Raw genomic sequence first — 13,435 nt, 5'->3', positions numbered from 1 at the left:
TAATTAATTTAGTAATGAATTTCTATGTAAATTTTGACACAAGGCCCAATGCAATAGATAGATTTTATGAAATCTACCTAATATCGAAAATTTTTTCGTAGTAATATTCTGTACCAAATCGATCACTTTTGACCCCGACCCTTTTCGACTTAGTTGAAAGTTTTAATAACTTTCCTACTCAGTCCAAAAGAAGTTGTGAATTAAAAAAAAAGGTGAAAATTTCAAGGAATTTATCATCTCAAAATTTTTTTCTAAAAAGTAATTATAGAAACAAAAAATTTTGAGAAAAAAAATTCCCAGCAAATTAATTTTTGAAAATAAAAAAGCCATTTTTTTGAAAAATTTATAACTTTTTTTGGGGTGGTTAAAAAATTTTAAAAAATTCTAAAAACCGTTTCTCATAGAGTAGAAAGAGATAAAAAAACTCTAGGCTAAATCGTAAAGACTCGGAGTCAAAAGTGATCTGGTATGGAATACCTTTTATACAGTTAATTGTTAAATATTGAATTTATTTTGATAATTATATTTTTAACAATAAAATTAATTTATAAAATTTTGATAAGTTTTTATTTATCAATAAATTTATTAGTAAAAAAATTTAATTTGTCAATAAAAAATCGATTAAAAACTGATTAATAATTTAGTAACGACAATCTCAAAAATCAATTAAGATTTAAAAAATGATTATTTTAAAATGTAAATTAAAACAAGTGTTTTCTGTGCAAATATGTACAGAAAAAAGTAACAAATAAATGGTACAGAAATTAATTACGCGCGGGATGTGAAATATATTAGCCACTATAATTTGATTAATAATATTGATAAAAAATGAATGTTTCATATTGACTAAATTTCAAACAGTATGTCTTTGAACATTGTACAGCCAATGTACTCCACAATAAGTAATTTGATAAAATCAAAATTATATTTTGAATGACATTTAATTAAATTAAAATATGATTTAATATTATAGCGGTTATTATAAGTTAAATTGTGACAATTAAATTTAATTTAATATTATGCAACGGTAACCTTTTATCAATTTACATAGTGATCCTGTATAGTTAATGTAATTATTCAATTAGCTTTAATTTTGTATGTATGAAATAATTTAAGTGTAATTCCCCTTTTTCTCTGCAAACTTCGCTTCTTGACTAAAAATTTACCGCTGATTTTCGTTAAAAAAAAAATTGTAAGTACAAACCAGAACGATAACAAGGAAAAAAAATTTTTCGTTAAAGAATTAATTTTCGGGTCTCAAGAAGATTTCATCCTGCTCCAAAATAATTTAGGTTTACAAATTACATTTTAGGCACACTAATAAATTACTAAAATTTTGAAATTTCTTTTTTAAAACAAGTTTTTGAGTTATTAACTTGGGATTTTAATTATGCATTCATTTTCTTTCTGTTATTAAACATACACGCATAAAACATAATTATTAATTAATTCTAACCATTTATAATTAATAATCTAATATAAATTTATCAGAAATGTAAACGAGGTCAATAATTAACATATTATATTGATCAATCGACGTTTTAGTTTAATATCAAATCTCTATCAAGCATCTAAAATTAGAATATACATATTATATAAGAGAATGTACAAAATTTGATATATACAGTCCAATAAGTTCGGTATATATTTCACATTACACGCTGAGAAATTTATGGTAATGATTATCATCAAACGATGGTAAAATTTCAAATATATATATATATATATATATATATATATATATATATATATATATATATATCTATTAGGGTGAGCCAAAATGTAACTCCCGTGGAGAACCTTTTAAAATTGGAATTTTTAGTTCCGCTTTTAACAGGGGCTGCGTTTGGGCATTTCCTGATATATTTTAGTGTAAGACAATGTATTTGATTTTCATAGAATTTTTTAACAGAAGCTTAGTTTGGATATTTCCGGTGAAAATTCAAAATTTGGCCGGAAGTGCCCAATTAAATCTCCTGTTAAAAATCTTATAAATAATCAAATGAATTCTCTCAACCCGAAATATCTCAGGAAATGCCCAAACACAGCTGCTGTTAAAAGTGGAACTCAAAATTCCACTTTAAAAGGTTCTCCACGGAAGTTACATTTTGGCACACCCTAATATATATATATATATCTAGACGACCCGGTGAACTTCGTATCACCTACATATATTTGTGACAAGTATAGTCAAAACTTAATAGAAAATTCTTATTTACATTCAATGCAACATAGTTATACTCTTAATCAATTTAAAGTTTTTTGATGGACTACATTTTTTATCTTTTTTGCGGTGCGTAAATATATAAAGATGATGGTTTTCTGATTCACGAACATAGGACGTATAATTTCCCATGCACGCCGAAACAGGGAAATTCCGATTTGATTCCGCAAATTTTCAACGACTGGTCTGGCGATTTATTTATGATCGTCAGTGCGGTTTGAACGTGAGATAGCTCGTCCCACATCTCATTAACTTGGATGACCTTAGTCAGGTCGTCTTCTCCTTGGTATTTTGAAACAATAACAATAAAAAAGTTCTTGCGCACTGACAAACTGATGATAGATTTTATTAATCGGCTTGAAATTAATAATCAAGTGTTTGAAAAATGCATTCATTTTCAACCGTTACATTTCCGCAATCATAAAATCGATTAATTAGTTATGTGATCAGCAAAAATAACATGTATGAAATATTCTTAGTCCGTTAACTGAATAACTACATGTCATGTTAAGTTATGAAAACCTTACCATGACTTTTTCCCCGCTGCCAAAGAGACGATTGTTGTAAGGAAATTTTTATTAAATGTTATTGAAGTTTTTAATAGATATGTCCTAAATTTCATGTCTCAAAAGTCCTAGTTTATGAACAAAAACATTTTTTACATTCTACTCACCACTCTGACACGCCCTACGTATCAATTGAATTATCACGAAATTCGTTTTTAGTTGAAATCTAATCATTGAATAAGAAAAATATTTAAATCGGTTGACCTTGAAGGCTATCCCTGTAATTTCCTGTATCTCTTGAGATTCTTTTAAATTTTATATGCAGGAACTGTACTTGAAGAATATGAATTTTTTGACAATTAATACCCCCGCACTCTTATATGAGGGAGGAATTTCGTAAGATCCTATTCGAGATGATTTTTACATTATAAATAAAAGATTCCTACAAAACTTCGACTCCATAGAAGCTATTGTTTTGGACATTATAGTTTTTCATAGCTAACGCCCCTCCAATCCCCTTTGGCGTTAGAAGTTGATAAAATCCACTCTTAGCTGAACTTAACATCATACACGAAGATTCCTACTAAATTTTGAGTCTGTAGTTACAGTCTGGAAGTTAAAGTTTGAAAATGAAAAGTTAACATTCTAACACCCACCCCCGCAATCCTTATTGGGGGTGGGTTGTTGTAAAATCCGCTCTTAGATCATTTCCGCATCACATATGGGAGATTCCACCTAAATTTGCCGTCTGTAGGATCTACAATTTGAAAGTTAAAAATTTTCATTGTTAACATCCACCCCCGCAATCCCCTGTGGAGCGAGCTATCGTAAAATGCGTTCATAGATTATTTCTATATCTCTTACAGAAGATTCCTACCAAATTTGGGAACTGTAGGAGCTATAGTTTAAGAACGGGAATTATTCATTGTTTACGCCCCCGCAATCCCCTTTAAGGGAGGATTTTTTTAAAATTTTTTTACATACAAACCTTCTCCTAACAATTTTGAAGACAACAAAACAAAATTTAGCTCAATCGGTCCAGTCATTCTCAAGTGATGCGTGGACATACATGCGGCATTTTATTTTTATTTATATAGATATATATATATATATATATATGTGAAATCTATCAAAAATTCATATGGGTACTCAAGGTTGGCAATAGCTTAATCGGCTCGGTACCTGCATTTCGAAAGAGTGGGACCAGGGTTCGATTCCGGCGCGCACTAATATTTTTCAATGATTATAAACTAAGAATATGTGCGTTTCATTGCCAGCCTCTGTACCGGTCGCGTTTTCTGTGGTTTTCCCATATAGTTATGGAGGTAAAATGTCATTATAGAAGTACCTCCATACTATTTAAGACCGTAATGCAAATTCAGGTACTGATTATAACGCGTAAGCCGGCCACAGTCGCAGCACATGTGTGTCGGGCATGAAAGAAAAAATCCCGACATGCAGGGGGGTGGGGACGAAAAAGTGGTTGAGAGTTATAATGACGGGGTTGAGAGATTATATTGCGGAGAAAAAAGTGGAGAGACAATAATTCCCCACCCTCCCTTGTAAAACACTCTACAGTGATACAAGTAAAACCATCCTCAATTATAACCTCAACCTCATATGGGTACTCAAATGAAAGGTCTCGGTGAGTGTAATGTCGAGATGAGCTTGTATCTTGAAAAATATCATTAGGTGATAAAATACGATGCCATTTCTTAATTATTGACATTTTCGAAAAAAATAGGCTTATTCCGAAGTGACACTTATCGAGACCTTTCATTTGAGTACCCACATGGCATTTTTTTTAATATATTTCATATATATGGTATTTGTAAAAATATGTAATATATAAAATATACTAAAAATTCAAGTGGGTACTTAAATAAAAGACCTCAATAAGTGTAATGTCGAGATGAGCTTGTATCTTGAAAAATATCATTAGGTGATAAAATACGATGCCATTTCTTAATTATTGACATTTTCGAAGATGTAAGCTCATTCCGATATTACACTTATCGAGACCTGTCATTTGAGTATACTCACGTGAATTTTTCATATTTTTACTATTATATGAAAATTCAATTGTCAGAATTTAGTTATCAATTGTAGTTTTGAAGTTATTTTAGAAAATCTTGTAAAATTTTGATTTTAATGAAAATGAAAAAATTTTCCTAACACCCACAACTTTGGAACCGAAATGATGGACCGAATTAGCTCGTAATCGTATTGACAAGCCCGGTTATATTATATAAAATTTTGAGCTGATGCTGTTTTTTGGTAAAAGCAAAAAAAAATAAAACATACTAGGGTAAAAGACCCCATTAGTGGCGGGGACCCCATTACTGACACTTTCTTTGATTTTGGTACTTATTCAATTAATTAAATCATTAATTTTAATAATAAATATATTATTTCTAATCTTTAAGACCTTTTGATCAAAAAAATTTTTAATTTTTATTCCAAGTAGAACATTTTTTTATCGAGAGAAAACGCGCCACTAATGGGGTCTTTTACCTTATAGCAAAATTTTATGTTCTGAAGATATCTACCTAAAGAACTATTTGAAAACAATATTGAAGTCTTTAAATACACGATGGTGACCATTATAATCATAACGGTAACAGTACAATCGTGATGGTCATTATTACCATAAATTTCTCAGCGTGTTATCATTTATAACAGTTCTGAGATCAATAAATTTGGTTTTGATTTGTATTAAACATCTTTTCATTAACATAATTTGTATAAAATATTGACTTAGCCTCAATCCTTATTATATATTTATAAAATTAATAAAGTTAAAATCAAAGTTCATTTCAACTTTATCTTATAAGTTAAATTAATTAAAAAAAGTTAAAAATTTTGAAAAATACCTGAGTAAAAATGATCACCATGCTCACGAAAATGGTGATGTCTCATTGACACATCTTCATCTCCAGGTTGATGTAACTGCGGTATTAAATTTAACCACATAGCCATTTTATGTCCTCTGTAATGGCTTTTAATTTTTGGCTTCAGTGCTAAAACAAAAAATAAAAATATAAATTATTTATTATACTATAAATTTAACAAGTATAGAATTAAGTACCGAGTCTCAGACTTGCTTAAAAATTTTTTAATTATTCTCAATTCGCATTAGTGAAGACACAGAAGTTGCTTCTATTATTAAAACAAACTTTTTAAAAGTTGCGAAACAGTTTTTTAAAAACCAGAGAATAAGGTAAATAGAAAAATAAAAAAATGAAGCTGGGTGAAATGATTCGATCAAAGAGTAAAGACTGTAAGCATATTATTCTTTTACAAAGCGGATTATTTATTTTTTTAAAAAAATAAAACACGCTCTATTCATTTAACAAGCAATTATTTTTATACAGTAGACCGACATTAAATTACTGTACAGTAGTGAATAAAAAAATTTTCAGGCCTGAAACTCAAAACGTACATTGAGTTAATTATAGATTTTTCACCTATCGTTAAATATGATTGTGACTCGGTTTCATATTGTTCCCAATTAAGTCCCCGGAAGCGAGCTTTTTCTCTTTCTGTTCCGTAATCAACAGACTCAATATTGTGAGGTAAATTGGGGTTTCCCGTTTTTGCAAAATTAGTAAGAAACGTGAGTATGGCTTCGGCGACGCCTTGATCCTGACGACTGTAATTGTGAGGAAAAAAAGCGCCACCGGATATCAATGGTAATCCAAATATATATGGTATATCCTCGCCACGTACGCTACCCAGTCGCTGAAACAAAAAAATAAAAAACTTTTAATTATTTTATAATTTTTTTTTCTTTAAATTTCTAGGATTACTTTTAAATAGTTTGCTTTTTATTTTTTCATTTTTTTTACTTATATAATAATTTCAGTATATAAATGTACCATTTTTTATTACTGAAGTCAACAATAAACTTTATAACTTGAACAGTTGTTTAAATTTATTATGAAAAATTAAAGATAATTAGAATTTTATTCGGTTAAAAAAGTTTATCAGCTGTCGAGAAAAGTAAGAAAATAATTTATTTTGATATTGACAAATGTCGAAGAGATTAATTTCAACTTTGTCTGACATCTTTTAATTGAAGAAATTTATCTACACTTTCAACACAATTATAAAAGTAATAAGTCTTAGATCAACCTTATTAAAAAAAAATTCACAAAATAAAAATTATTATATTTTATTTCAGTAGCTTATTGGCACGTCGAAAACAGATTGGACTGTCAAATTTTAGAGCAAATAACTTTCGATAAAAATCTAAATCTATAGAAGTTCTCCGTATCTATTTGGCAATCCAACTGGTAGACTAATTTTCTGAGCTGAATTTTTGTATTATAAACAAATGTTTTGATCTTTCCATTTTATAAAACAGAATTTTTTACAGTACAAAAAATTTTTTAAGTCAAAAACTGGACTTGAAAAATTTTCAACTTTGAACTCTGCAAAAAATTTTTTTATTTAGAAATTTAAAAAATTATTTTATAAAAATATTTATCATTTTAATAATGTACCAATTCGATTTTTTAAGTTATTAAATCACAATAGAATCATTGAAAAATACATTTTTAACAATTATGATTTTATTATTTACTTATTTAATTAAGTATTCAATTTATAAAATTTAATTAAAGTAACCTATAGTTAATTTTTAAATTTAATTATAGAATATTTGATTTTTCTTATTATCTAAGATGTTAGAGGGAAGTAAACATCGTAATTATTTTTCCAGTCTTTTGAGACTTTGTACACTTTTTATCTTTTACCTTAACAGTATCCTCGTCAAACTAATCAAATTTAAAACTTGACGTTGCATTAATTAGTCTGCATCATTTTAGTTTCTTACCATTTCATTTCCTTTTATACAACACAAGCTTAATGAACTCACCAGATACAAAGTCAGTTTTACGTGTATTATGTATTCAAAATTAACTTTGACAGCCTCATGTATTTATTTCATAGTTATAATTGAAATACATCGTTTTCATTTACACACTTTTATCTATTTTTTTTCCATGAGTCCGCTTTTAATGGCAATGCTATTCTATAAATATATATTTTTTCGATCAATAGATTCAATCACCGTGAGCACAACTCACTAAAAATAAACCCTTTTTCCTCTGTTAACGAGCGTACAATTTTTTATTATTTGTCCTCGTGACATTTGAATATAAAAATCATGAAATGTTTGATCTTTTATCGTTTAGCTTTCAAACATAATGCATGAACTAAAATGTCAGGTTATTTTCAATTATATACCTTTACTACTTTTATTATACCTTAAGAGAAAATAGTTTTATGAACTCATATAATGGTTAAATAAATGAATTATAAATAATTGTAATTATAAATTATAATTATATAAAGTTAGTGTCAATATTTATTTTTACACTATCTTTTGTAAAATAGAATGTGTATACTGAAAAAAAAATGACCGATGTTGTAATAGAAAATTTTCAACAAATTAATTTTTCGTTACAACAATGGTTATTTATTCTCTAAAGAAATTTTTTCTCTCAGTGTAAAGTGAAAAAATTTCCTGATTTTTGGTAGATACTCTTTTCAATTGGACTATTTTTCTAAATTTTTTATCTGTGCATATCTTATCCTTAGTATTAAAAAGGAGATCTCATAAACTTATATCGATCGACTTTGTAAACTAGAATGGTCATAAAATATGAGTTGAGTTGATACTCAGGGTTCAAGTGTGTCCATATAAGAGTGAGTCGAACATCCACTTTTTCGGAATCGACAGAACCTTTATGCCCAGTAAACCTGTGTTTTTTATGATGATAAAATAGTTGTACCAAAGAAAAAAATTCTCGTTATTTATCTTCAGCCCGCACACTTTCTTTAAAGTTAAGAATAAAATTTTTCACATATACTTTCAACTTTCCGCTTGAAAAATTTTAAATTCTACTAAACTCGACAAAAAAATTTAATTTTATTCTGTGACAACAAATACTGACAAGCACAATGTCTCACACCACACAGGGTTGCTATGAATAAATTTCGCTTGAAACGATATTATGATTAGAAAAAATAAATTATTCATTGTTCGTCATCAATTATTATTCTCAATTTTTTAATATTTTCATTATTAATGCTATCTTATTTTGCTGAAATTTTATAACTTCAATCAATACTAAAGTCGTTATAAAACTTCTTTCCTGGCATTGACAAGCCGTAAAACGTGTTGTATGATATGAAACGTGTCACTAAAGCATCAAACAAAGTATTGGTATGCGGTCATAAGTTAAGATATGGATTTATTCACTCAACTTTAAATCCAGTCGATAAAGTTCTGTTTCTGATAATATCACAAAACACTGTAAAGTACAACGAAATAAACTCTGCATAATAATGAAAAAAATAAATACAGTAAATAAAACAGTTTTGTTATTTATAAATTTATACCGTCATTTTTTCATTTTTGTTGTATTGAAATAGTGTAAATGATCGCCTTTAATCTCTGACAATTTATTTTTCTCATAAATTTTATTAATATAAATCTTTTAATACTTACTATAAATAAAAAAACTTTGGATTAATGATTTTTTGATATTATTAATCGTTATATACATTTTGGGTACTTTTTAACTAAATTAAAAAAAAAATATTGCTAAGACACGATCAATTATTCGTAATTTAGTGGAAAATATCGCAAAATAAATTTATAGAACTTACAAACTATTCAAAAGTGCTCCAAAAACTTGACATAGGTAATGAACCATAAAATAAAAATATATATAAATTTTTCTTATTATTTTAATTTTATGGATTGATATTTGATAAGAAAAAAAAATGTTATCTTAGCGCAAAATTCAAATTTATTTAAAACTATTCGATAACTTATAATAATAAATTAACTACCACTAAAGATCATACAGGATCTTGAAAAAACATAAATTCAGATCAACACCTTTCCAATAATACTAAATTAAAAGAAAAAAAAAAACCATTTTATCACATAAATACGCCGAAAACAAAAGTTTCCACATTATCTTAAGCATATAGATTGTAATTAAATGACAAGATTTAAATGATAAAAATGTAAATTACGCAAAGGTTTATGAGTACTATAAATATATATTATCGGAAATAGTTGAACTTTTTTAAAATGATAATAATACGAAGTGGTAGAGTTATTATCACTAGCTTGCCAATTTCCTAGCATGGAATTAACTTTGAACTTGAGTATAACTACAGTTGAAAGCGTTTGCTAGCATAAGTTTCCTTTCTAGTTACAGAGTGTTTAGTCATCGTTATCGAGCATGGAAACTGTCTTGCTTGACAAATTTAACAGTTTGTATTAAGTTACGCGTATTATCTGTACCATTATTGTGATAATTAAACTTTTAATTAGTTTGTACTTTTAAAAATTTTCATTTTATGAATATTAAATAAATGGAGAATAATTAAAAGTATTCAATGAACTTTATAATCACAGTATGAATGAATAAATTTTTGAATCTTATTTTATACTTTAATTTTTTTAAAGAAAAAAATTGTATTTTCATAATATTTGAATTATGAGTATTTTATTGCCGACATGAGAATAAATAAAGATAAGTATAAATGTATGGAATAAAATGAAAAAATGTGAATTAGGCTATTAAGCACAAAAAAAAAAATTCTAAAGATTTTTTTACCACGATTCTTTCTAAAGAGAATTCACGCGATAACTATCTGGATGCTAATATTAATCAGAGTGTTCTAAAACAGAAAATTCTTCCGAGTGGATTTATTTTTTTTCAGAAAAAATTCAATTTAAACTCTGAATTAACTTTACCGTTGAAGTATCTATTATTCATCGAAGAAAAGTTAAACCTCTATAAAAAATAAAAAATAAATTTAAGAATAAAAATATATATATATATATATATATATATATATATATATATATATATATATATATATATATATTTGGGTGTGTGAAAGTCTTCATTTGAATACTTTCCTTCTTTAATGGTTACTTTTATTTCTTTTCTTTTTTTATGACTAAACCACTTTATTTGTAAGTTTTAAATTTGTTGCGAATGTTATTTTTTTCAGTGAAAACTTTTTTATTTATTTAGACGTAAAAAAAATAACATAATTGTAAGAAAAGTTGTAGCAATTTTAAATGTTTTGATAAATTACTAAAATAACATGGTAAAAAAAAATAAACTTTTACCTGAGGAAATTTGCTGTCTTTGGATTGATAGCTAAAATGATAGAAGTAAGTATTAGCTCCACGTCGCGCATGATAAAATGCAACTCTCATGAGCGGAGCTACAGTATGTCCATCACTGAGAGCCTCCATGGTATATTCCATTAAATTAACTGGATGTATTATTGGTTTATCCCAATCGGTATACTCGTTTCTGACAGCTGACAGTATCTCATTTAAGTGATAGTAGTATGCATTTCTGATGTACGTTCGCAAAATCCGATTACGCTGATTCTCTTCAAAGCCAAATTGTATTTCATTGTCGTTGAAATCTAGGTAAGCCTCTGCAGTCGTTACGCCGAGGATAAGTGGGACCTTAATAAATGCATCGCTTGCGCGTTCCATATCCATCGCTGGGTCTGGATTGCTTTGATCTACTGGCAATGCTGGTCCAATGCGTGGCATGAATCTGAAATTTTGTTTTTTGTCAGTTTTCAATATTTTTTAAATATTTGTGGATAAGAAAATCAGCATTTGACGATTATTTTTGAAGTGAAACTTCTTTATTGACGTATGAGAGAAATTTTATAGCATTTTGACTTCTATAATATCATTGCATATCTACAATAATAACTGTCATCATATAATTGTATTACTTTAAGTAGATAATTCCAATTATTTACTCATAACTTGTGTAATTGAGTAAGTTATTAAATATCTGCTTTGAATTATTTTTACTAAGTTATTACATGAAATATGAATATTAAAGTTCGTTATATAATATTTGTAAGCTGATTAACTAATTTTTAGATTAGTAATGGCAGAGTCTAAATAATGATAACAATGGTAATAATGATGCGATCATAATTCATGAAATACAATAATTATAATAAGAGCAATGATAAAATAAATTACTCATATTATTTGTATGCATGTCTATAATACTAAAATAGCTTTAATTTAATACGGAAAAAATTTTTTTTCTTAAGCCTTATCAACCCAATTTCTGTGAATTTGTAAATAGTAAAAAAATGATATGTCATAAAGAAGTTTCACTTCTTACCTGTATACTTTGGTACACACACATATTTTTTTTTAAATATAATTTACACTGAGAAAAATAGTATATTACACACCTAGGGAAGTAAAGTAAGAAATGTCTCAGATCACATGCAATTGTTGGCCGAGGCGAAGCCGAGGTCAACAAACATGTGATCTGAGGCTTTCTTATTTACTTCCCGCGGAGTGTATACTATTTTTTTGCTCGACGAAGGCAGAAAGGGGCAACTTCGCTTAGCGCAGCGGGCCGAAAGTTGACGCTTTCTGCCCGTCGAGCAAAAAAAATTTTTTTTGAAAAAATGAGCAATGTTAAATAAAAAATTAATTTGTTTTTCCTCCCTCCGGGCGGAAAGCATCAATTTTCCTCCCGCTGCGCTAAACGAAAATGCCGCTTTCCGCCTCCGTCGAGGGGAAATAGTATTCTCACCACGGGCAGAAAATAAGAAAGCCTCAGATCACATGTTTGTCGACCTCGGCTTCGCCTCGGTCAACAATTACATGTGATCTGAGACATTTCTTATTTTCCTGCCCTCGGTGAGAAATGTACTATTAAAAATTTTCAACAATTTTAGTTCTTAGCTGAAGAAATTAAAATTTTTGCAATACCAACCGCAAAACTTGGATTTTCGAGCTATAGTTAGGAGGGGTAAAATGAATGATATCTGGACATCTATAGTTGAGTCTACTTTTCACGCACACGTATCGATAAGTCACATCTCGCTCTCTATCTGTCTCTACATTTCCGCATGAATGCTAAAAAGCACTATAGGATATTTAGTTTCGTTTATTTCTACAATTGGCCACCAGGGAGAGTATGAATCGAAAAAATCTTTTGCCCTCCGGGCGGAAAGTGGCAACTTTCTGGCCGCTGCACTAAACAAAGTTGCCACATTCCGGCTACGTCGAGCAGAAAAATAGTATACATACCTTGGCCAGTAGTAAAGCCTCAGATCACATGTTTGTCAACCTCGGCTTCGCCTCGGCCAACAATTACATGTGATCTGGAGACTTTTCTTATTTTACTGGCCTAGGTATGTAATATACTATTGCGACGTTGATTCTTGTAAACAATTTTCTAATATTTTAGTTTGTCATTTATTTACATGTGACAGTTCATAAACGAATAAAATTTTATTTGCATCCTCTCAAATCCGAGTTTCGCCATTGCTATTACAAAAAATTTTGTTCGATACAAATCCGCAAAGGTTGGCATTTTGGTAATAAACTTGAAGTGATGACACTCGCCTGAGATTATAAATACATTCTCAACAAAACCGAGTACGCTGTTATCGGTCGAGCAAAGCGAGAAAGTTACTGTAAAAAAATTTTTGATTTCTTCAGTTAAAAAATAAAGTTGTTAATAATTTTCAACAAATTAATTTCTTCTCACAACATTTCCCACTTTTTTAAAAGAAATTTTTTCTCTCAGTCTATAAGGTATTAATATAAATATCTGTGTATATTTTTACGCTTTCAGAATATTGGAATGAACCTATTTAATAT

The 13,435-nt window shown here is 28.4% G+C and overlaps 1 protein-coding gene across 1 annotated transcript in view; it reads right to left on the bottom strand.

The window, feature by feature from the left end:
- LOC123269518 (neuroligin-4, X-linked-like) overlaps positions 1-13,435 on the bottom strand; it is a 166,256-nt gene that overhangs the window by 4,480 nt on the left and 148,341 nt on the right. The window contains exons 7-9 of the mRNA XM_044735262.1: positions 10,898-11,342; positions 6,198-6,471; positions 5,604-5,750 (exon numbers count right to left, since the gene is read on the bottom strand). Coding sequence (XP_044591197.1) covers positions 5,604-5,750; positions 6,198-6,471; positions 10,898-11,342 — 866 coding nt within the window. The remainder of the gene's footprint in view (positions 1-5,603; positions 5,751-6,197; positions 6,472-10,897; positions 11,343-13,435) is intronic.

This window comes from Cotesia glomerata, linkage group LG1 (genome assembly GCF_020080835.1).
Source record: "Cotesia glomerata isolate CgM1 linkage group LG1, MPM_Cglom_v2.3, whole genome shotgun sequence".
Classification (NCBI taxonomy): domain Eukaryota; kingdom Metazoa; phylum Arthropoda; class Insecta; order Hymenoptera; family Braconidae; genus Cotesia; species Cotesia glomerata.
Note: the sequence above shows the minus strand (reverse complement) of the source record. Positions and strands in the feature narration are given on the sequence as shown.